This window comes from Pseudorca crassidens, chromosome 6 (genome assembly GCF_039906515.1).
Source record: "Pseudorca crassidens isolate mPseCra1 chromosome 6, mPseCra1.hap1, whole genome shotgun sequence".
Lineage (NCBI taxonomy): Eukaryota > Metazoa > Chordata > Mammalia > Artiodactyla > Delphinidae > Pseudorca > Pseudorca crassidens.
The window spans coordinates 33,945,190-33,968,789 of NC_090301.1; the positions used below are offsets into that span (position 1 = coordinate 33,945,190).

At 37.7% G+C, this 23,600-nt stretch overlaps 1 protein-coding gene across 2 annotated transcripts in view; it reads left to right on the plus strand.

Annotated features, from left to right (window-relative positions):
- Positions 1-60: 60 nt before the first annotated feature.
- The window catches only part of C2CD6 (C2 calcium dependent domain containing 6), a 134,135-nt gene continuing 110,595 nt past the window's right edge, over positions 61-23,600 (plus strand). For both annotated transcript variants that reach the window (XM_067740983.1, XM_067740984.1), the window contains exon 1: positions 61-4,691. In XM_067740983.1, coding sequence (XP_067597084.1) covers positions 4,455-4,691 — 237 coding nt within the window. In that variant the 5' untranslated portion in view covers positions 61-4,454. The remainder of the gene's footprint in view (positions 4,692-23,600) is intronic.

The window sequence follows — 23,600 nt, forward strand, 5'->3', positions numbered from 1 at the left end:
CTTTAAAAAAACATATATTGCAGAAGAGAAGCCAAGTGGGCCAAGAGCTCAGGAGAACAAAGGAGAGGCCTGCGAACCTATTAATACTCACTTGACCTCTGCAGACCCCTTCCCCTGCTTCTTTTTTACATGACAAGAAGTATGAGTAGAAATTCACTATACCTAATCTCAAGCTCTTTGTCAGAGAGATCTTTGGCTGTCACGGAAATCCCACTCTTCAGGTGGGTCCTGCACTCAAAGAGGTCTCTTCAGAGCTGTATCCAGTGATGCCTCAACTGGTATGAGACCTAGAGCTCAAGACATTAAGGCTCACTGTGAGAAAAGGTGTCTCAGAAGCTCTTGAGCACCTCAGTAAAACTGGGCCTGCCCTGTTAGCAAGCCACTGAATGCTGTGGAGCAGAAGAGGAGTGACAAATTGATGATGGAGTTGGCTGGCTCTGAGCACAGGTCTAAATTTGGTACGCACACCATACTAGGAATATCTTGCTGTTTGTAAGGCCAGAGCTGCTGAAAAGGGAATTCCCTTTCTGTCACAGAATTGTGAATCCACTGGCAATCCTGAAGTCATCCTGCCTGTTCCAGCTTTCACTGTGATCAGCAATGCTTTTCACGTTGGCATCAAGCTGGCAGTGCAGGAGTTCATGATCCTCCCTGCCAGCAAACTTCAGGGAAGCCACGCTCATTAGAGCTGAAGCTTACCACACCTGAACAATGTCGTCAAGGAGAAACATGAAAGAACCAATGTGGGGGATTTTGGTGAGCTGAATATTGTCCCCCAAAGATGTCCATGTCCCAATCCGTGGAATCTGGTGGAGCTGTACAAATTTTTCATCAAGGAAAACACAGTGGTATCTATCAAAAAACTTTTGGCCATGATGATTGAGAAACTTGGAGGAAGTTCGTTGCTAATGTATGTCTCCGTGATTGGCTCAAAATCATAATTTTTCTCACCTTTCTCCATACATCACATGTTGGGTAGAGTGGTATACTTAGTAGAGTTCCTGAGGTGTCAAAAAGCAAGATCCCCAGTGGGGTTTTTGTCATTGTTTTTTGGGTACAAAATATTCGGTAATTAATACCTGCCTCTCCCCACTCCCCGCAGGCAGAACAAAATATACATAGGCTTCTATGCTCCATTCCCAGAGATTCAGATTCATTGGGTCTGAGATGGTACCTGGAACACTGTCTTTTAGAAAAAGGTATGCCAAGTGGTTGTGATATAGCCAGTAGACTAGCCAGCATTTGGGATCTCTGGCCTACGTGTACCATTTGTAATTTATTATGAAACAAAGCTTGGATTGCAATAGATGACTTGATTTGATCTTGATCAAATTGCTAGGTTTGTGAGAGGACAAAAAAAAAGAAAGAAAATGAATAAAACATGGTACCTGTCTTTTAGTGACTCATAATCTAGTCAAAAGACAGAGATAGGCATAGGAGTTGAAGAATCTAGGGAAGTATTTCAGGTAAGGGGTATGTGCAGGTCCTTTATAGGATGGATAGGATTTCTACTGGTGGAAGTGGAGACAAAGAAAAGGCTATACACGTGAGTGAGCTCTGAGGGATTTTTATTTGGAAACTATCAAATGTAAAATTGTTGAAAGACTAATGTAATAGCAACTGTAATCTATATCAACTTAGATTATTGTTAAATTTTTGCCTCATTTGCTTTCTTTCTTTATACATCCTTTCTCTTGGTAAATCTTTTGAAAGTAAGTTGCTAACATCATGTCACTTCACCCAAATATTTAAGCATGCATCCTCCAAAAAGAACATTTTTCTGCATAGCACAATATCATTCAAACAGTTGGAAAAACAATAATTTCAGTCCATTCTCAAATTTTCCCAGATGTCTCTTAAGATCTAGTCATGGTTTACGCATTTCAGTTTGTTATCTAAATTTAAAATGGTCTCATCTTTTCTCCCCCATGATATATATATATATATATATTTTTTAGATGTTGGGGGTAGGAGTTTATTAATTTATTTTATTTATTTTTGCTGTGTTGGGTCTTCGTTTCTGTGTGAGGGCTTTCTCTAGTTGTGGCAAGCGGGGGCCACTCTTCATCGCGGTGCACGGGCCTCTCACTGTCACGGCCTCTCTTGTTGCGGAGCACAGGCTTCAGTAGTTGTGGCTCACGGGCCTAGTTGCTCCGCGGCAGACCAGGGCTCGAACCCGTGTCCCCTGCATTAGCAGGCAGATTCTTAACCACTGCGCCACCAGGGAAGCCCCCCCATGATATTTTTTAATTGAAAAATTTACTGAGATAAATGTAGATTCATGCAAACTTAAATAATACAGAGTAATCCTTTGTACACTTGGCCAGTGCCTCCAAATACCATTTTACAAAATTCATAGTATAATATCACAACCAGCATATTGACACTGACATGATCTACCAATCTTGTTCAGATATCCCTAGTTTTACATATCCCTAGTTTTACTTGTACACACTTGTGTGTGTCTGTATATATTAAGTTCTATACAATTTTATCAATTGTGTAGGGTTCATTTATATAGCACCACAGCCCAGGTACTGAACAAGTCCAAAAACCATAAGAATCTCTCATGCTGCCCTTTTATAAACACAACCTCCTTCCCACATCCCCTCCCTGCACCTCTAACTCTAAGCCCTGGCAATCACTAATGTCTTCTATTTCTAAAATTTTGTAATTTCAGTAATGTTATAAGTTGAATCGTACAGTGTGTAATCTTTTGGGATTAGCTTCTTTCTGCTCAGCGCATTCCCTGGAGATTAACCCACGTTGTATGGCCATAGTTCATTCCTTTTTATTGCAAAGCCATGATCCAAGGTATGTATTGAAGTTTAACCACTTACCTGTCGAAGGACATCTGAGGTGATTCCACTTTTTGACTATAATGAACAAAGCTGCTGTGAACATTTGTGTATAGCTTTTTGAGTGAATGTGAGTTTTCATTTCTCTGGGATAGACACCCTGGAGTGCAATTGCTGGGTTGTATGGTAGTTCCATGCTTAGTTTTTTTAAGAAATTACCAAACTCTTTTCAGAGAGGCCATACCATTCTACATTCCCCCGTGATATTTTGTGTGTGTGTGTGTGTGTGTGTGTGTGTGTGTATGAAGAATCCAAACCAGTTTTTAAAAATAGTCCCATCTACATTTTTATTTGTTTGATTTTTTTTACCCGTAAAAGTATCATTGAGTTTGTTTCTCTACCTCCTGAATTTCCTGTAGACTGGAGGTTAGGGCTAGAGGTTTGATTAAAGTTAGGTTAGATTTTTGTTGTTGCATCACATGAACCCTAAGGAAGTCAGAGTGTGCTGGTGGACAGCAAGTCTCTTTGAACAGTGATTAAACACGACACAGCACAGACTCAGAATGACAGCAAACATGTATCAAGGGCATTGGGGTATTGTGCCATGAACCCTGAAGAGTGAAAGGTGAGGATCAGATTCCTGCCCCCAAAGAACTCTATCTTTTGAAATTAACAACTAATTCTAATAGTGTGAGCCCACTAATAGGGATATGCCAAGTAGCAGCTTGGAGACAGCAATTAATTCTGCTTTGGGGGTATGTGTATGGGGTTATAAAACTTAAGGCTGAACTCTGAGGTGGCCTTTGAATAAAAGAAAAATAGATTCCATATAGAATGGCCATAAGTAATGATCCTGAGGTGTAAAGGGCATTTTGGAGTCCCTGGTTTTACATATTATGGAATTAAAATTTTGTGGCCAATAAAGAAACTCTGAAAGTTTGTATGCTTTAAAAGGTAAGCTGTATTAACACTGGAGCAGTGGAAAGAGTGGATGACAGCAGGCCAGGAGACCCATGAGTAAACCATTCCAGGCATCTGTGTGTGAGATGTCCTAGACGAGGTGCCACAGAGAGAAAGAGTAGGGTTCAGATATTTAGGGTTAGAATTCAAAACTGTGTCTGAAGTTTTAAGCTTTTGTGGATATGACATTGCTACATTAACTACGTTTGGAACATATTAGAGGTCTGAGAGGGAAGATGAATATTAACGTGTTGTGTTATGAGTCTATGGGACAGTCGAGTAAAGATGTCCACGTAGACTGTTGGAAATATAACATCTGGAGCGCAGGGGATAGTGTAAGGAGGTGTAGGGAGAAGAGGGCTTATGATGGGTTAAGGGGCAGGCAAGAAACGAACCAAGTTCAATCCCCGTGCTGAGGAGCCTTGTTGTCCACAAGCTTGCTCTGACTTCCTTCAAAGGGAGACTTAAACGGCCTGGGCAAGGACTTGCCGCTGACCCTGCAGGCTCGCTTAACTAGCACGCCCCCAAAGCTAGCCTGGGGCAGAAGCCTGGCGCGAACGTGTGGGTCACGCGGGGCGCCGGTGGGTTGCTGCGTGCACAGGAAAAGCGTGGGAAAGGCGGGGAGAGGGCTGCGCCTGCGCAGTAGCAGGTCGTCGGTTGGTTAGTGCGCAGACCTGCCCAGCTGCGGATGGAGGGATGGAGCCGCCCCGAGACGTGCGCAAGGTTTCCAGCACAGCACATAACCGCAGCGGGCGGGTCCATTCCCTGTACACAGCCCCGATACTTCAGAGGATTCCCCGTATCAACTTGGAAAACACACATGCTAGAGGGTCGGAGTTCTCTTCTGCAACCCGTAACATCCAGGAGCAGGGCAAGACCTTGAATCGGCCCAAAGACGAGGCCAAGGATGGTCCTGGGCACCGGCTGCTGAATGTAAGTGGGGGGCCTAGTGGAGGAGTTTGTCCCCTACCAGACCACCTAGAGGGTTGGGAAGGACCAAGGGGTCAATGCGTGCTGATGGGAGGGAGGGAAACATGCGCTCGTTTTGGAGAGCGGTAACACCTGAGGAAAAGTTTACTTGTGGGACCCTGACAGTTATTTAATTGGTCAGAGCCCCGTTTTATTAATTGTTAAGTGAAGACAGTAATTACTACCTACCTTAGAGGGTTGTCTGAAAAACTAAAGGAGGTAGTGATATGAAGGACTTAATACAGTCCAAAGTAAAGAGTTAATAAATGTTAGCTGCTGTCATCATCATCATTATCATCATTGGGAATTCATTTGTATGGTTGAAGGGCTAAACTCCAGAAACCTTAGTTACCTCTGTTTTCAATTCCTGAGGTTCTTACAGATAAACCTGTAGGAGCAAAACTCTATCATATCTGCAAAGTGATTTATTGGCTTCCTGTTCTTAAGTAGGTAAATTTGTTTTTGAAGTGTGTGAAACTCTTGAGTTTAATTCCATTTAGTGGTACTGCCAGAGCATAGAGGAAATGGAAAAGAGGAATCAAGTTGAAACTCACTTTTTCAAAGTTTGTTAGAGCATTATTAGGAAATTTTACATTCTCTATTGGTCTTAAGTTATTAAAAAATAGTACAGTATTTATCAGGAAACAAATGGTACACAAGAAGGTGATGTACTTTTCTATAAATTTAAGGAGTTGAATTACTTGATGTGTAAAGTACCGTCTTAATTCTAAAAACTTAGAATCTTGACTCACTGTTATGATAAATTGAGAGCATATTAAGGTTTAGCTTTAGGATAATACAAGAAAAAATTGCAGAGTTTGTGTTAAGAGAAGTATGTTTGGAAATCTAGGAGGTGGAAACCATAGGAGGTGCTTGTTGTATGTCCTCTTAAGGAATTTGGACTTTTATTCTGTAGAATGGTGGTTTCCAATTTTTTTGAGTATGAGGGTACCTTTTTGTTGTTTAAAAAAAGAAATCTCTCCACAATAAAAGTAGCTGGGTCTTTAGTATCTGCTGACTGGGAAAATCTATAATGATAAAAAAGCTACCATGTGGCAGTGTTGTTGATGGAATTTGCTAATAGATAAAACAGCATCTACATACATTCAAAAAAGAGTAGGGCACATATATGCAAGGTACTTGTTTACCCGAGTTTGGTTTCCCAAATTATTTGACCATAGAATATTTTAACATTTTGGTAGAACAGCAAAAAGAATTTAGGAAATTAAATGTGCACTTGGATTTAGTTATAATGATCTCATAAATGAATTCTTTTCAGATACAGATCCAGAGGAATGAGTTTACGTGACATAGATGTTTATTATACAGTAAACTTAGAGTAATATGATAACTATATGCTATTTAAATTATTATAACAACTACTATAAGATACATGATGTAGATCGTTGAACATGGAATGGATGACCCTCTTCAATTTAGTAAATGCTGTCTATGCATCAGTACACCACAGATGGAACTTATATATTTGGCAAAAGGTCGTCTTTTCTATGACTTCTTGGCGTGTGTGTGTGTGTGTGTGTGTGTGTGTATGTATGGCACATGATTTCTTGAAAGCGGATTATCATAGGGTAATAAGAACAGCTATATAAATATGTCTGGTATTTTCTGTACAAAATGTTTAGTAATTTCTGTACAAGTTTTTTAAAACTTGGAAACAAATACATCTCTCAGAGATGTCTCACATCTCTCAGTATATTTGGAAAACAGTAATTTGTAGATAGTGCTTAGAACACATTTGATTTCAAGTATATTCAAAGTTGAGAACCACTGCTACAGGTGATAGGAAACGGTTGGTTTTAAGCAGGGGGATGACATGGATCAGATGTGCTTTGCTGAAAAAATAGTTTTGGCTATCAGGATTTAAGGTGAGATTACAGACGTAGTGGGGAGCGAGGCCAATAAAGTAAGATCTCTGAAGGGATGGAAAAGTATGGGCTCTAGAGTACAGGTGGAGGTGTTCTCCGGGGATAGGAAGAAGGGCATCTCTTCATCCAGAGCGGTGTTTATTTTATCTTTGGATCACCGGTGTCCAAACTTTCTGGGGGTGCTTGTTATAACCTAGATTCCTGGACCTCCACCTTAGACCTACTGAGTCCAGAAGAGTGGGGGCCTGGGAATATGCTCAGATTTTAAACTATCCCAAGTGATGCTTAGATTCATGCTTGAGAATTACTGCAGATAGAGGAAAAGGCTAGGCATTGATGTGGGGATTATACACTGAGGATGTAGGCTGCAGAAGGAGGCAAGTGGAGCTAGAAGAGTTTATAAACTGGGTGAAAGAGAAAGGAGGTCTCAATGAGATTTTTAAAAGGTTATCAAATGTAAATTACTGAGAGAACTGGAAGGATTAGCTAGAGATAGTGCTCAGATCAAGGGATATTGTAGTTGATGACTTTAGTGAAAATGTGGATAATCTATCCCTCACCTTGACATCAGTTCTTTGAATGGCCTTAATTCCTTTCAGCAGCTTACTGCAATTCTACATCTTGGACCTTGCCTTCACTCTGAGTTTCACCTCCCAAATCCTGAAATCTGTTATGTTATTTCCCAATCTCTCATTATTTACTTTGAAATATGTATCAAGCTTTGTGCTAGACACTGAGGATACAACGGTGATCAAGACAGGCAAAGCACCTTCCCTTGGAAGCTAACATTTGAATTGTAGAGACAGTTACAGATTAGGCTGTTGTTCTAAGGAAATAAAAGGGCACTATGATAGAGAATCATTGTGGAGGGACAGATAGGACTTTGGATAGGCGATCAGAGAAGGCCTCTGAGGAGGTGGCTTTTAAGTGAAAACCTGAAAATGAGAAGAAGCTAGCCATTTAAAGAGTGGGGAGATGGAGGCGGAGAGCATACGAATAAACAAGTGTGAAGTTTCTATAGCTTGGACTGTTCATGGAGCATAGTGAATGAGAGGGAGAGTAGCATGAAATGAGGCCATAACATATCTTTTTGTATGTTTAAAGTCCCTTTTAAAATCTTTTTTTTTTTTTTTTTTGTGAATTGCCCATTTGAGTCATTTTCCTATCATTTTTCTTTTCCCCCTCAGTTTTTCAAAAGTTCTTTATTGGGGATATTAGATCTGCATCTGTGATATGTGTTACAAATATTTTCTCACAATTCAACAGTTGTCTTTTGACTTTTATGGTACTTTTTGCTATGCAAAAGATTCTTAATTTTATGAGGTCAAGTTTATAATCTTTTATTGCATCTGAATTTTGTGTCTTAGTTAAAAACTATTTACATATGCCCAGGTCATGAAGGAATTTACCTATTTTGCCTTCTTGTACTTGCGTATCATTTTTACATTTAGATTCCTGATTTATTTGGACTGTGTGGTATGAGGTCTGGATTTAATTTTTTTTCTTTTCCCAAATAGATGTCTCAACACCATCTATTTTTTAAAAAATCCATCTTTGCCCTAGTGTTTTGAGATGCCACCTGTATACATAAGTTTTATACATAAGCTACCACATGTATTTGGTTTTTTCTGGACTTCCTATTCTATTCCATTGCTGTTTATCAGTTCATGTACCAAGACCATACTACTTTTTTAAGCAAAGATATTGACTTTGTTGCAAGAATCTTTAACATGCTAAATGCCCTATGAATATTGAAGAAGGGAATATGGAATACAGCATTTCCCAAAGTCAGTCATTTTTAGAAAGCATTTCAAGTATTTCATGAATACACCTTGGGAAAAGTACTGAAGACCATACTATTTTATTTTAAAGACTTACAGTGTGTTTTAATGTCTGGTAAGACTGGTTCCCCACCCCTCCCCCTGCCCTTGTAGATTTCTTTTCCAATGATTTCCTGACTATTCTCACTTTTTTTTTTTTTTTTTTTTTTTTGCGGTACGCGGGCCTCTCACTGTTGTGGCCCTTCCCGTTGCAGAGCACAGGCTCCGGACACGCAGGCTCAGCGGCATGTGGGATCTTCCCAGACCGGGGCACAAACCCGTGTCCGCTGCATCGGCAGGCGGACTCTCAACCACTGTGCCACCAGGGAAGCCCTATTCTCACTTTTAATAAAAACACTTTATTATTAACTTGTTTATCTCAACAAGGAAGCTTGTTCTTTTAAAAATAAAGATTGCATTAAATTGATGTTAGGTAGAACTGACATCTTTATGATGTTGACCTGTCCTATCCAAGAACAAAGAGATGTCTTTTCATTATTCAAGTCTACTTTTGTGACTTTCAGAAGTGTTTTAAAGTTTTCCTCGTAAGAGTTTTGCACACTTGTTGTTAAGATTGTTCCTAAAGTGGGGCTTTTTCTACTTTATATCCTCTAATTATTTATGTATATTAAGGCTGTTGATTTCTGTATGTTAAGTTCATGTCCTTCTTCTTTGTTTAATTTTTTTAAACATTTGAGTTAGTATTGTTATTAATCTCTAGGATTTTAGATATACTATCAGATCATCTTCAATTAGAGATAGTTTTACTTCTTTTTTTCCAATTCTCTTGCCTTTAGTTGATTTCTCCTACCTAACTGCTTTGACTCATGCCACCAGTAACATGTTGAATAGTAGTGGAGACAGTAGGCAACCTTGCCTCGTTCCTGATCTTTGTAAATACCTCCAATGTTTCCCCACCAAATGAAATAGTAGCTTCAAGACTGGCTTAATTCCTATTTTCTTGAGTGTTTTAACAGGAAAGGGTGTTGAATTTTGTCAGAGGCCATTTAAACATGTATGGAGATAATTGCATAATTCTTCTCCTTACATCTGTTGATGTGGTGTTTTATATTAATAAATTTCCTAATATTGAACCAACTTACATTCCTAGAATTAATCCCACTTGGTTATTGCATATTATTTTCTTTGTGGTGCTGGATATTCTGTTTTTATTATTTTGTTTAGTATCTTTGTATCAATATTTATGTTATATTCATCTATAATTTTCTTTATGGGTTTAGGTATCAGTGCTATGCTTCATAAAAAAATAAGAAAATTTTCTTTAGTGGTGCCATGGGATACCTAGTTTTTGAATTTGGTAGAATTCCCTGTGAAACCACCTGGTCCTGGCACTTTTTTGTGGTGATAGCTCATTGCTAGCTTCCTTCTATTTCTTTTATGGAAAGTGGTCTGTTTGAACTGTTTACCACTAACAGGATCAATTTTGTTAAATGGTATTTCCTTAGGAAATTATACATTTCATTTAGGTTTTAAAATATATTTGCAGGTCTGCAAATAGTCTTTTATGATTTTTCAAAAGTCTTGTCCTTTCCTATTTGCATTTTATCCCCATATACTGATTAAGTTAGCTAGTGGTTTGTATATTTTGTAGGCTCTGTAGATCAGTTTGGGAATTGATTTCTTAACAGTATTGAATCTTTCTAGCCAAGAACATGGAATGTTTTCCATTCATTTAGATCTTTAATTTCACTCAGGAATGTTTTGTAGTTTTCATTGTACTAGTCACATTTCTTCTTTTAAATTTACTCCTAAGTATTTTATTATTTTGCTGCTATTTCTAATGTAATTGTTTTCTTAATTTCATTTCCAGGTTGTTCATTGCTATTATATGGAAATGCAATTGATTTTTATATTTTGTCCTTGTATCCTGAGACCTTGCTGAACTCATTTATTAGTTCTAGTAGTTTCTTTCTTTCTTCTTCTTTTTTTTAGTGGATTTCTTAGGAATTTCTATATACAGAATTTGTCACCTGCAAATAAAGACATTTTTACTTCTTTCTTTCAAATCTGGATACTTTTTATTTCTTTTTCTTATCTGACTGCACTGGTTAGAACCTTTAGTATAATGTTGATTAAAAGTAGAGAGAGTGAACACTCTTGCCTTACTGATATTAAGGGGAAAACATTCAGCCTTTCACCATTGAGTACGATGTTGAAGAATTTCCCATCTATTCCTAGTCTGTTCAGAGTTTTTTATTAAAAATACATTTTGGATTTTGTCAAATACATTTTCTGCATCTAGTGAAATGATCATGTGATTTTTGTCCTTTACTGGACACATTTATTAATGTGGCTTTTTACATTAATTTTATTACATTGATTTTCAGATGGAAAAATCCCACTTTGTCATAGTATATGGACCTTTTTAATATGTTGTTGAGTTTAGTTTACTAATATTTTGTGGTGGATTTTTACCTCTGTATTCGTAAGGGTTAATGATTTGTTGTTTTCTCATCTTGTGATGTCTGTCTGGCTTTGGTATTAATGTAATACTGACATCATAGAATAACTTGGGAAGTGTTCTTTCCTCTTCTTTTTATTTTTTTTCCCTGAGTTTGTGAAGGATTGTTATTATTTCTTAAGTATTCTATAGAATTCACCAGTGAAACAATCTGGGTCTAAGTTTTTTTGTTTTTGTTTTGATTTGCTTGGTAGGAAGAGCTTTAATTACTAACTAAATTTCTTTAGCTGTTATAGGTCTTTCTTCTTGATTCAGTTTTGGTAATATGTGTAAGAATTTTTCCATTTAATCTAAATTGTCTAATTTGTTAGCATAAAACCGTTTATAGCTGTCAGTAGTTATCTTATATGGCAATAAACTTTGGAGATGCAGTGAAGTTTAGGATTTTGTGATGGGCAGATTATCTTGGATTATCTGATGGGCCCTACGCGTAATCACAAATGTCCTTATAAGAGAGAAGTAGAGGGAGATTTGGACACACTCAGAAGAGAAGCCAGTGTGATCACAAAGGTAGAGATTGGAGTGATGTGACCACAAGCCAAGGAACACTGGCCAGTCACCAAAAGCTGTAAGAGACAAGAATGGATTTTTCCTTAGAGCCTCTAGAGGAATTATTGCCCTGCTGACGTCTGATTTTGGCCCAGGGGGACTGATATTAGACTTCTGGCCCTCACAACTGTGAAAGAATAAATTTTTGTTGTTTAAGCTACCAAGTTTGTGGTGATTTTTTTCTTTTTTTGCGGTATGCGGGCCTCTCACTGTTGTGGCCTCTCCTGATGCGGAGCACAGGCTCCGGACGCGCAGGTTCAGCGGCCATGGCTCACGGGCCCAGCTGCTCCGCGTCATGTGGGATCTTCCCGGACCGGGGCACGAACCGGTGTCCCCTGCATCGTCAGGCGGACTCTCAACTACTGTGCCACCAGGGAAGCCCCTAGTTTAGTATTCGTTTTTTTTTTTTTTAAGTTTTGAATTTTATTTATTTTTTTATACAACAGGTTATTAGTCATCAATTTTATACACGTCAGTGTATACATGTCAATCCCAATCGCCCAATTCATCACACCACCATGCCCACCCCACCCCCGTGGCTTTCCCCCCTTGGTGTCCGTACGTTTGTTCTCTACATCTGTGTCTCAACTTCTGCCCTGCAAACCGGTTCATCTGTACCATTTTTCTAGGTTCCACATACGTGCATTAATATACAATATTTGTTTTTCTCTTTCTGACTTACTTCACTGTATGACAGTCTCTAGATCCATCCACGTCTCAACAAATGACCCAATTTCGTTCCTTTTTATGGCCGAGTAATATTCCATTGTATATGTGTACCACATCTTCTTTATCCATTTGTCTGTCGATGGGCATTTAGGTTGCTTCCATGACCTGGCTATTGTAAATACTGCTGCAGTGAACACTGGGGTGCATGTGTCTTTTTGAATTATGGTTTTCTCTGGGTATATGCCCAGTAGTGGGATTGCTGGATCATATGGTAATTCTATTTTTAGTTTTGTAAGGAACCTCCATACTGTTCTCCATAGTGGCTGTATCAATTTACATTCCCACCAGCAGTGCAAGAGGGTTCCCTTTTCTCCACACCCTCTCCAGCATTTGTTGTTTGTAGATTTTCTGATGATGCCCATTCTAACTGGTGTGAGGTGATACCTCATTGTAGTTTTGATTTGCATTTCTCTAATAATTAGTGATGTTGAGCAGCTTTTCATGTGCTTCTTGGCCATCTGTATGTCTTCTTTGGAGAAATGTCTATTTAGGTCTTCTGCCCATTTTTGGATTGGGTACTTTGTTTTTTTAATATTGAGCTGCATGAGTTGTTTATATATTTTGGAGATTAATCCTCTGTCGATTCATTTGCAAATATTTTCTCCCATTCTGAGGGTTGTCTTTCCGTCTTCTTTGTAGTTTCCTTTGCTGTGCAAAAGCTTTTAAGTTTCATTAGCTCTCATTTGTTTATTTTTGTTTTTATTTCCATGACTCTAGGAGGTGGATCAAAAAAGATCTTGCTGTGATTTATGTCAAAGAGTGTTCTTCTTGTGTTTTCCTCTAGGAGTTTTATAGTGTCCGGTCTTACATTTAGGTCTCAAATCCACTTTGAGTTTATTTTTGTGTATGGTGTTAGGAAGAGTTCTAATTTCATTCTTTTACATGTAGCTGTCCAGTTTTCCCATCACCACTTATTGAAGAGGCTGTCTTTTATCCATTGTATATCCTTGCCTCCTTTGTCATAGATTAGTTGACCATAGGTGCGTGGGTTTATCTCTGGGCATTCTATCTTGTTCCATTGATCTATGTTTCTGTTTTTGTGCCAGTACCATATTGTCTTGATGACTGTAGCTTTATAGTATAGTCTGAAGTCAGGAAGTCGGATTCCTCCAGCTCCGTTTTTCTTTCTCAAGAGTGCTTTGGCTATTCGGGGTCTTTTGTGTCTCCATACAAATTTTAAGATTTTTTGTTCTAGTTCCATAAAAATGCCATTGGTAATTTGATAGAGATTGCATTGAATCTGTAGATTGCTTTGAGTAGTATAGTCATTTTCACAATATTGATTCTTCCAATCCAAGAACATGGTATATTTCTCCATCTGTTGGTATCATCTTTAATTTCTTTCATCAGTGTATATAGTTTTCTGCATAGAGGTCTTTTGTCTTCTTAGATTTATGCCTAGGTATTTTATTCTTTTTGTTGCAGTGGTAAATGGGAGTGTTTCCTTAATTTCTCTTTCAGATTTTTCATCATTAGTGTATAGGAATGCAAGAGATTTATGTGCATTAATTTTGTATCCTGCTACTTTACCAAATTCATTGATTAGCTCTAGTAGTTTTCTGGTGGCATCTTTGGGATTCTCTATGTATAGTATCATGTCATCTGCAAACAGTGACAGTTTTACTTCTTCTTTTCCAATTTGTATTCCTTTTATTTCTTTTTCTTCTCTAATTGCCATGGCTAGGACTTCCAAAACTATGTTGAATAATAGTGGTGAGAGTGGACATCCTTGTCTTGTTCCTGATCTTAGAGGAAATGCTTTCAGGTTTTCACCATTGAGAATGATGTTTGCTGTGGGTTTGTCGTATATGGCCTCTATTATGTTGAGGTAGTTTCCCTCTTTGCCCACTTTTTGGAGAGTTTTTATCATAAATGGGTGTTGAATTTTGTCAAAAGCTTTTTCTGCATCTATTGAGATGATAATATGGTTTTTATTCTTCAATTTGTTAATATGGTGTATCACATTGATTGATTTGCGTATATTGAAGAATCCTTGCATCTCTGGGATAAATCCCACTTGATCATGGTGTATGATCCTTTTAATGTGTAATTGGATTCTGTTTGCTAGTATTTTGTTGAGGATTTTTGCATCTATGTTCATCAGTGATATTGGTCTGTAATTTTCTTTTTTTGTAGTATCTTTGTCTGGTTTTGGTATCAGGGTGATGGTGACCTCATAGAATGAGTTTGGGAGTGTTCCTTCCTCTGCAATATTTTGGAAGAATTTGAGAAGGATGGGTGTTAGCTCTTCTCTAAATGTTTGATAGAACTCATCTGTGAAGCCATCTGGTCCTGGATTTTTGTTTGTTGGAAGATTTTTAATCACAGTTTCAATTTCATTACTTGTGATTGGTCTGTCCATATTTTCTACTTCTTCCTGGTTCAGTCTTGGAAGGTTGTGCATTTCTAAGAATTTGTCCATTTCTTCCAGGTTGTCCATTTTATTGACATGTAGTTGCTTGTAGTAATCTCTCATGGTCCTTTGTATTTCTGCAGTGTGAGTTGTTACCTTTCCTTTTCCATTTCTAATTCTATTGTTTTGAATCTTCTCCCTTTTTTTCTTGATGAGTCTGGTTAATGTTTTATCAATTTTGTTTATCTTCTCAAAGAAGGTATTTGATCTTTGCTTTATTGATCTTTGCTATCCTTTCCTTCATTTCTTTTTCTTTTATTTCTGATCTGATCTTTATGATTTCTTTCCTTCTGCTAACTTTGGGGATTTTTTTGTTCTTCTTTCTCTAATTGCTTTAAGTGTAAGGTTAGGTTGTTTATTTGAGATGTTTCCTGTTTCTTAAGGTAGGATTGTATTGCTATAAACTTCCCTCTTAGAACCTGTTTTGCTGCATCCCATAGGTTGTGCATCATCGTGTTTTCACTGTCATTTGTCTCTAGGTATTTTTTGATTTCCTTATTGATTTCTTCAGTGATCTCTTGGTTATTAAGTAGTGTATTGTTTAGCCGTCATGTGTTTTAATTTTTTTACAGATTTTTTCCTGTAATTGATATCTAGTCTCATAGCATTGTGGTCGAAAAAGATACTTGGTACAATTTCAATTTCCTTAAATTTACCAAGACTTGATTTGTGACCCAAGATATGATCTATCCTGGAGAATGTTCCATGAGCACTTGAGAAGAAAGTGTATTCTGTTGTTTTGGATGGAATGTCCTATAAATATCAATTAAGTACATCTTGTTTAATGTATCTTTTAAAGTTTGTGTTTCCTTACTTATTTTCATTTTGGATGATCTGTCCATTGGTGAAAGTGGGGTGTTAAAGTCCCCTACTATGATTGTGTTACTGTTGATTTCCCCTTTTACGGCTGTTAGTATTTGCCTTATGTATTGAGGTGCTCCTATGTTGGGTGCATAAATATTTACAAGTGTTATATCTTTTTCTTGGATTGATCCCATCATCATTATGCAGTGTCCTTCTTTGTCTCTTGTAATAGTCTTTGTTTTAAAGTCTGTTTTGTCTGATATGAGAATTGCTACTCCAGCTTTCTTTTGATTTCCATTTGCATGGAATGTCTTTTTCCATATCTCACTTTCAGTGTGTATGTGTCCCTAGGTCTGAAGTGGGTAAAAGACACTCTCAGCAGCATATATACGGATCTTGTTTTTGTATCCATTCAGCCAGTGTATATCTTTTGGTTGCAGCATTTAATCCACTTACATTTAAGGTAATTATTGATATATATGGTCCTGTTATCATTTGTTAATTGTTTGGGGTTTGTTATTGTAGGGCTTTTCCTTCTCTTGAGTTTCCTGCCTAGAGAAGTTCCTTTGGCATTTGTTGTAAAGCTGGTTTGGTAGTGCTGAATTCTCTTAGCTTTTGCTTGTCTGTAAAGGTTTTAATTTCTCCATCAAATCTGAGTGAGATCCTTGCCGGGTAGAGTAATGTTGGTTGTAGGTTTTTCTCCTTCATCACTTTAAATATGTCCTGCCACTCCCATCTGGCTTGCAGAGTTTCTGCTGAAAGATCAGCTGTTAACCTTATGGGGATTCCCTTGTGTGTTATTTGTTGTTTTTCACTTGCTACTTTTAATATTTTTTCTTTGTATTTAATTTTTGATAGTTTGATTAATATGTGTCCTGGCATGTTTCTCCTTGGATTTAGCCTGTATGGCACTCTCTGTGCTTCCTGGACTTTATTACTATTTCCTTTCCCATATTAGGGAAGTTTTCAATTATAATCTCTTCAAATATTTTCTCAGTTCCTTTCTTTTTCTCTTCTTCTTCTGGAACCCCTATAATTCGAGTGTTGGTGTGTTTAATGCTGTCCCAGAGGTCTCTGAGACTGTCTTCAATTCTTTTCATTCTTTATTCTGGTCTGCAGTAGTTATTTCCACTATTTTATCTTCCAGGTCACTTATCTGTTCTTCTGCCTCAGTTATTCTGCTGTTGATCTCTTCTAGAGAATTTTTAATTTCATTTATTGTGTTGTTCATCACTGTTTGTTTGCTCTTTAATTCTTCTAGGTCCTTGTTAAACGTTTCTTGTATTTTCTCCATTCTGTTTCCAAGATTTTGGATCATCTTTGCTATCATTATTCTGAATTCTTTTTCAGGTAGACTGCCTATTTCCTCCTCTTTTGTTTGGTCTGATGGGGTTTTGCCTTGCTCCTTCATCTGCTGTGTGTTTCTCTGTCTTCTCATTTTGCTTAAATTACTGTGTTTGGGGTCTCCTTTTCCCAGGCTGCAGGTTTGTAGTTCCCATTGTTTTTGGTGTCTGCCCCCAGTAGCCAAGGTTGGTTCAGTGGGTTGTGTAGGCTTCCTGATGGAGGGGACTAGTGCCTGTGTTCTGGTGGATGAGGCTGGATCTTGTCTTTCTGGTGGACAGGTCCACATCTGGTGGTGTGTTTTGGGGTGTCTGTGGCCTTATTATGATTTTAGGCAGCCTGTCTGCTAATGGGTGGGGTTGTGTTCTTGTCTTGCTAGTTGTTTGGCATAGGGTGTCCAGCACTGTAGCTTTCTGGTCATTGAGTGGAGCTGGGTCTTGCCGTTGAGATGAGATCTCTGTGAGATTTTCGCCGTTTGATATTACGTGGAGCTGGGAGGTCTCTTGTGGACCAGTGTCCTGAACTTGCCTCTCCCACCTCAGAGGCCCAGCCCTGATGCCTGGCTGCAGCACCAAGAGCCTGTCATCCACACGGCTCAGAATAAAAGGGAGCAAAGAAAGAAAGAAAGGAAGAAGAATATAAAATAAAGTTATTAAAATAAAAAATAAAAAAAATTATTAAGAAAAAATTTTTAAGAAGTAATTAAAAAGAAAAAGACAGATAGAACCCTAGGACAAATGGTAAAAGCAAAACTATACAGACAAAATCACACTCAGAAGCATACACATACACACAAAAAGAGAAAAAGGGAAAAATATATATATATCGTTGTTCCCAAAGTCCACCTCCTTAATTTGGGATGATTCCTCGTCTATTCAGGTATTCCACAGATGCAGGTACATCAAGTTGATTGTGGAGCTTTAATCCGCTGCTCCTGAGGCTGCTGGGGGAGATTTCCCTTTCTCTTCTTTGTTCTCACAGCCCCCAGGGGCTCAGCTTTGGACTTGGCCCTGCCTCTGCGTGTAGGTCGCCTGAGGGTGTCTGTTCTTCGCTCAGACAGGAGCGGGTTAAAGGAGCAGCTGCTTGGGGGCTCTGGTTCACTCAGGCCGGGGGGAGGGACGGGTACGGAATGCGGGGTGAGCTTGTGGCAGCAGAGGCCGCGTGTAGTTGCACCAGCCTGAGGTGCCAAAGGCAAATGACTCTTAATCTAGAATGTAGGTATCTTTTGAGTTCTATCTTAATTGAATATCTTCTCCCTCTATTTTTAAAACTTTGCCATAAGGAAAAACACTACCCTGAGGGGTAGCTGGTCCTCAGGACCTCAAATCCCTTCTTGGACCATGGGCCAACCAGCCTGTGAGGCTTGTCTGCTCACCCACCGGGGCGGGTGGGAGGCTGGGAGCTGAGCCATTCTATTGTTAATGGATATTTGGGTTGTTTCTATTTTTTGGCTGTGGTGAGTAATAGTTTGAAACATTCTTGTACATGTTATACATATGCCTACATTCTGTTGGGAATATATCTAGGAATGGAATTTCTGGGTCATTAGTATGTATATGTTCAACTTCAGTACAAAATACCAAAGAGTTTTTCAAAGAAAATATAACAACTTATATTCCCACTGGCAGTGTATTAGAGTTCTAGATACTCCATATCTTTCCACTTGATAGTGTCAGTCTCTTTATGGTTAGCCATCTGAGGGATGTGTTGTGGTATCTCTTTGTGGTATTAGCTTTCATTTCCCTGATGACTAATGAGGGTATGTTCCCTTCCAAATGATTATTAGCGATCTTATAACTCTTCTGTGAAGTGCCTGTTCAAGTATGTTCCCCATTATTCTGTTGTATTGTCTGCCTTTTTCTTATTAGTTTGTATAAATTTGTGTATACATTCTAGTTATAGGCCCTTTGTCAATTATACTAAACATGTTGCAAAAATCAGTCAGTGGCTTATGTTTTCACTTTCTTAATGGTGTCTTTTTGATAAGTAGAAGTTATTAAATTTAATGTAGTTTAATGTATCAGACTTTCTTTGTGTTTATTGTTCTTTGTGTTCTGTTTTAGAAATCTACTACCCCAACGTCATGGAAATATTCTCCTATATTATCTTCTAATTGCTTTTCCTTTCACATTGAGATCTACAAATTCACCTGTGACTGATTTTGTGTGTGTGTACTGTGAGGTACAAGTCAGGTCTTTTTTCCTTTTGATCTTTTCTTTTTTGTTCTCTTCCTCTCTCTCTTCCTCCTTCCCTCCCTCCCTCTTTCTTTCTTTCTTTCTTTCTTTCTTTCTTTCTTTCTTTCTTTTTTTTCTTTCTTTCCTTCCTTCCTTCCTTCCTTCCTTCCTTTCCTTCCTTCCTTCCTTTCCTTCCTTCCTTCCTTCCTTCCTTCCTTCCTTCCTTCCTTTCCTTCCTTCCTTCCTTCCTTCCTTTCCTTCCTTCCTTCCTTTCCTTCCTTCCTTCCTTCCTTTCCTTCCTTTCTTCCTTCCTTCTTTCTTTTGTGTGGAGATTTCTGTTTAACCCAGTTGAGAATGTTTTTGACCCACTATTCTGTGGTTCCATCCTTGTCACAAGTGAAGTGTCCATAAATGTGTGGGTCTGTTTCCAGACTCTCTAGTCAGTTTCTTTGATGCATTTGTCTATCCTTGTACTAATGCCATTAGAGATTAAGAAATAATACCTTTATTTCTTTAATTTTATGTCATCCTGTTTTTCTTCTTTGAGATTGTCTTGGAAAAGTTCATCAGTTTCCATAGGAAGACTTGTTGGGACTTTGATTTTGATTGCATGAAACTATAGCTTAATTTGAGGAAATGAATTATATATATTTATATAGTATATTTATATATAATATAAACTTATATGTTATATAATATTACATAATATAAAAATAAAATAATATAATATTTAATATTTATATGTAAGTATGTATACTTATTTACATATAAGCATGTATACTTAAGTATAATATAATTATGTGTAGTATATAAATATGGCATAATATAAACTGTGCCTTGCTTCTTTATGCTTTTACACTTATTTATTTTGACTAGGCTCCTCTCCCCCTAGTTCTTAATTTTTTACTTCTTCAGACCCACTTGAAGTATCATCATCTCTCCTTCCCTAACACTCTTTCTCCTCACTCCCCTTATTTGCCCTGTGTTTAAGAGATAGTTTGTAGGCATCCTGAATGGGGCTTGGTACTGGAATATTAACCTTTGTTCCTCTTTTGCTCCAGAGTTGTGACCGTTAGTATTTTCAGAAAAGTGGGCAGCCAAATAGGGAACTAAGTATATCAGCTTTATCCAAGGCTTTCTGGTGATGAGTCAAAACTGAAAACTATTGTGGAATTCTTACCTCCATCTCATATTGAAGGCAGTGGAGCTATCAAATGGAGAAAGTGAGCCTCCTTCATTCTGAGCAGACTGTGCCGAGGTGTGCATACACATGGAAACTGGCAGCTTAAAGCCTCCAGAAAGACAGATTTAGGAAAGCAAGGCATAGGCATCTAGATGTGACTTTTTTATTTTTGTTTTGTTTTTTTGCGGTACGCGGGCCTCTCACTGTTGTGGCCTCTCCCGTTGCTGAGCACAGGCTCCAGACGCGCAGGCTCAGCGGCCATGGCTCACGGGCCTAGCTGCTCCGCGGCATGTGGGATCTTCCCGGACCGGGGCACGAACCCGTGTCCCCTGCGTTGGCAGGCGGACTCTCAACCACTGCACCACCAGGGAAGCCCTAGATGTGACTTTTTAGCAGTATTCTCCAAATTTCTTTGATTGCACAATCTTATCAATAAAAAACATATGAACATTTATCACCAGTGTTTTATATATTTATTTATATATTACATAAATGTACTGCAATTTACTTAATAAATTCTATAATATACAAAAATTTAAAATGATAAATAAGCAATACTTCTAAAAATGATTTTAATTATATTTTGTTTATTAGTGGTACAAAACTCAATAAGCATCACTGTTTTTGAAAAGCATGATTTTTTTTAATTTTTGAGTTTTACTTTATTTAGAAAAGCATGATTTAATACTTTGTGATGTAGTGATTTGAAGGTCTGGTTCTAAGACAAATTTATTTCAGTATTTGGTTTTTAATGCTGTTGTATTTGAAAAAGGTACCTTTAAAGATTTGAAATTCCAAATGGAAGAGATGTATCTTGGTTGAGCCTAGTAAATCACAGTACTTATTTTTCACTTCTATTATGTTATTCAAAGTTTTTAGCTCACAGTTTTTGAGTAAACTGTTACTTCTCTGATTAATTAGTTCCAGTAAACTCTTTGGAAGGCATTGCAGTCTTTTTATATTTACAAGGAAAAATGGTCTGTTAACCTGCTGAAACTCTTCATTTGTGAGATTTTTAAACAAATAAGAAAAGTGTTTCTAAGTTTTTAAAATGTGATACTGTGAGCTTCTAGGGTACTCATAACACATTTGCACACATATAAAATTACATTAGGAGATATTTCCAATAGTTTTTAAGATGTTCTTAACTTGAGTTTATTTCAAAAAGATAGTTATTTTCACACTCATTAAAATGTCACCACCTTACTCTGAAAGGACAGAGAAGTATATATTTTAAAATAGTTGCTAGTTTATATACTACTGACAGTCATCACAGAAAAGTTTAGCAAACTGCAACACTTATCTTTTTATAAAACCAAACTGCATGATGCATCTTTGTGTTTGCCAACTTTTAAAAATGCTTTGCCATGAAATTTCTTGCGATCAGTTCTCATCTATTTGCAAAGTAGACTAAATACTATTCAAGGTAATGTAATTGGTCAACCCATTTAACTAGCAAACGCAATACCCCGAAAGCATGAGGGCACTGATATGAACCCTTCTGAGTGTGAAACTCACACTTTTACTCAGAATATTTGTCTACTGCTTATAGTCGTCTCTATGTGCTTACTTTCATATTTGTTAAAGAAGTTGGAAAATTCTAATATTTTCTCCTGCTACTCTAGAGAATAATCTTTGGTCCCTGCTGTGAGTGGTCTTGTTTCATGGGGTCAGAGAACCACACAGTGTGAAAAGGAGTCATTGCTCCTGAGCTTGGGCAGGGAAAAAGATGATTTAAAACATCTCTTTTAGACTTAAGAATTCCATGCACCTGTAGCTTGTACAATGAATGGCAGTGTCTGACCAATCAAATAAATCATTCTTTTTCCACGTATAAGATCTGTGTAGAGAATGAGTAAAGATAAAACTTTCTCTCCTCAGCATTTGTTTTTCTTATTGTGAAACTGTCATTGTTTTGTTACCTGTCTTCAACACCAGCCCGAACTTCTGAAGGGCAGGAACGTCTCAAGCTGGAATCAGCAAAGTGCCAGGCATATAGTCCTGCCAGCACATTAGCGAATGTTAATTGATGTAAGGATAGTGAGCTTGCCATTAGTGCTAGGAGTGGGAGCATCCTAGGAAAAGGTAATCATGTAGGCTAGTAGGTTTTCAAAGAAACTGTGGAATGGGGGAGAGTGGGCCAGAAAGGCCACTGGGGAGGAAGTGCAGAGCAATGTGAGTGAATGTTCAGACTTTAAAATAGAAGTGCCGCGAGGAAGTTCTGCTTTGGGGGTCAAAAGCAGCAGAGAGGAAAGGCACAGTGGAATTAACTGAAATTAAAATTCTCTGCAGGTTCAGGAGAAATTCTAGGTGGTATCAGAGGCTTTATGAGACTAGCCTTTAGAAGTTTTGTTCAAGGTTCTAATAGAATTTTGGCAAAGAGTTGTTTTGTTCATGCTGCTGCCATTGGAGAGAGCTCTGCTCATACGAGGAAGGAAAAGTAAAAAGGTAAGAAAACGAGGGATTGTTAAGTATAAAATACCAGGTTGTTAAGGATAAATTGAGTATTAGTATTCTAAAGGATTTTTCCCCAATTATTTTGTATTTTTTAAAATGCATATTCAAAGTAGACTTCCATAATAAGATCATTAAAACATTAGAAAATATGAGGTTCCATATTAAATACACATACACTGTCCACAGGTTGATATTTTTGCAACAACTGTTGTTTTGTATTTGCAACAATACAAAAAATACAACAATTTTTGTACAGTAATTGTCATTCAGTTAGCTTAACCTATGATTTAATCATGTATATAAAAAAAAACACATTAAGCCAGTCAGGTGCAGCAATAACAAAGTGATCCAAGATGTATAAAACAAATGTTTTCAGTACACTGAAAGTATTTGTTTTGTACTTTAAAACAAAATTTTCAACATAATAAGGATTTATTACATTTATTACATACTATAAAAATTAAACAAGCGATTCTTGAAAGACACATAACGACAAAGATTCCTGGGAAATTATTGTTTGGAAATAAGGCCATGTTGATTCAAGTTCAGCAAAGGTTGGGAATAAATACAATTCTCCTTTTCAGGTTAGATTTTTAATAGACGGTTTGTTCACTATTCCCCTCACCCTTCCTCTCCTTTCCCCTCCCATCCCTTTCTCTTTACTCTACTATACAAGTCTATATTAAAATGTCTTGTAATTTTTAAACGCTAACCATTATGTGTTGTGACCAGAGCCCTTAAGAACAAAGTTAATTATTAGCCCAGAAATGTTAGTTAGTAGGGTTACTCTGGATGAGATCACACAACCAAAAACCAAAAGCCATCTGTTCATTACTCCTTTCCACTGTACCTACTATTCCAAAGGATTAGATTCCAGTTCCTTCAGTGGCTGATAACTGAAGGAATATTGGAATAATTTGCAAGCAGGATTACTGCCATTTGTGGGATACAAGACCTAGTCCACATTAGATTAAGACCATCATTTTTAGTTAACAAGGAGAACTCATTGTTTATGCTATTATGTACTTCTCTCCT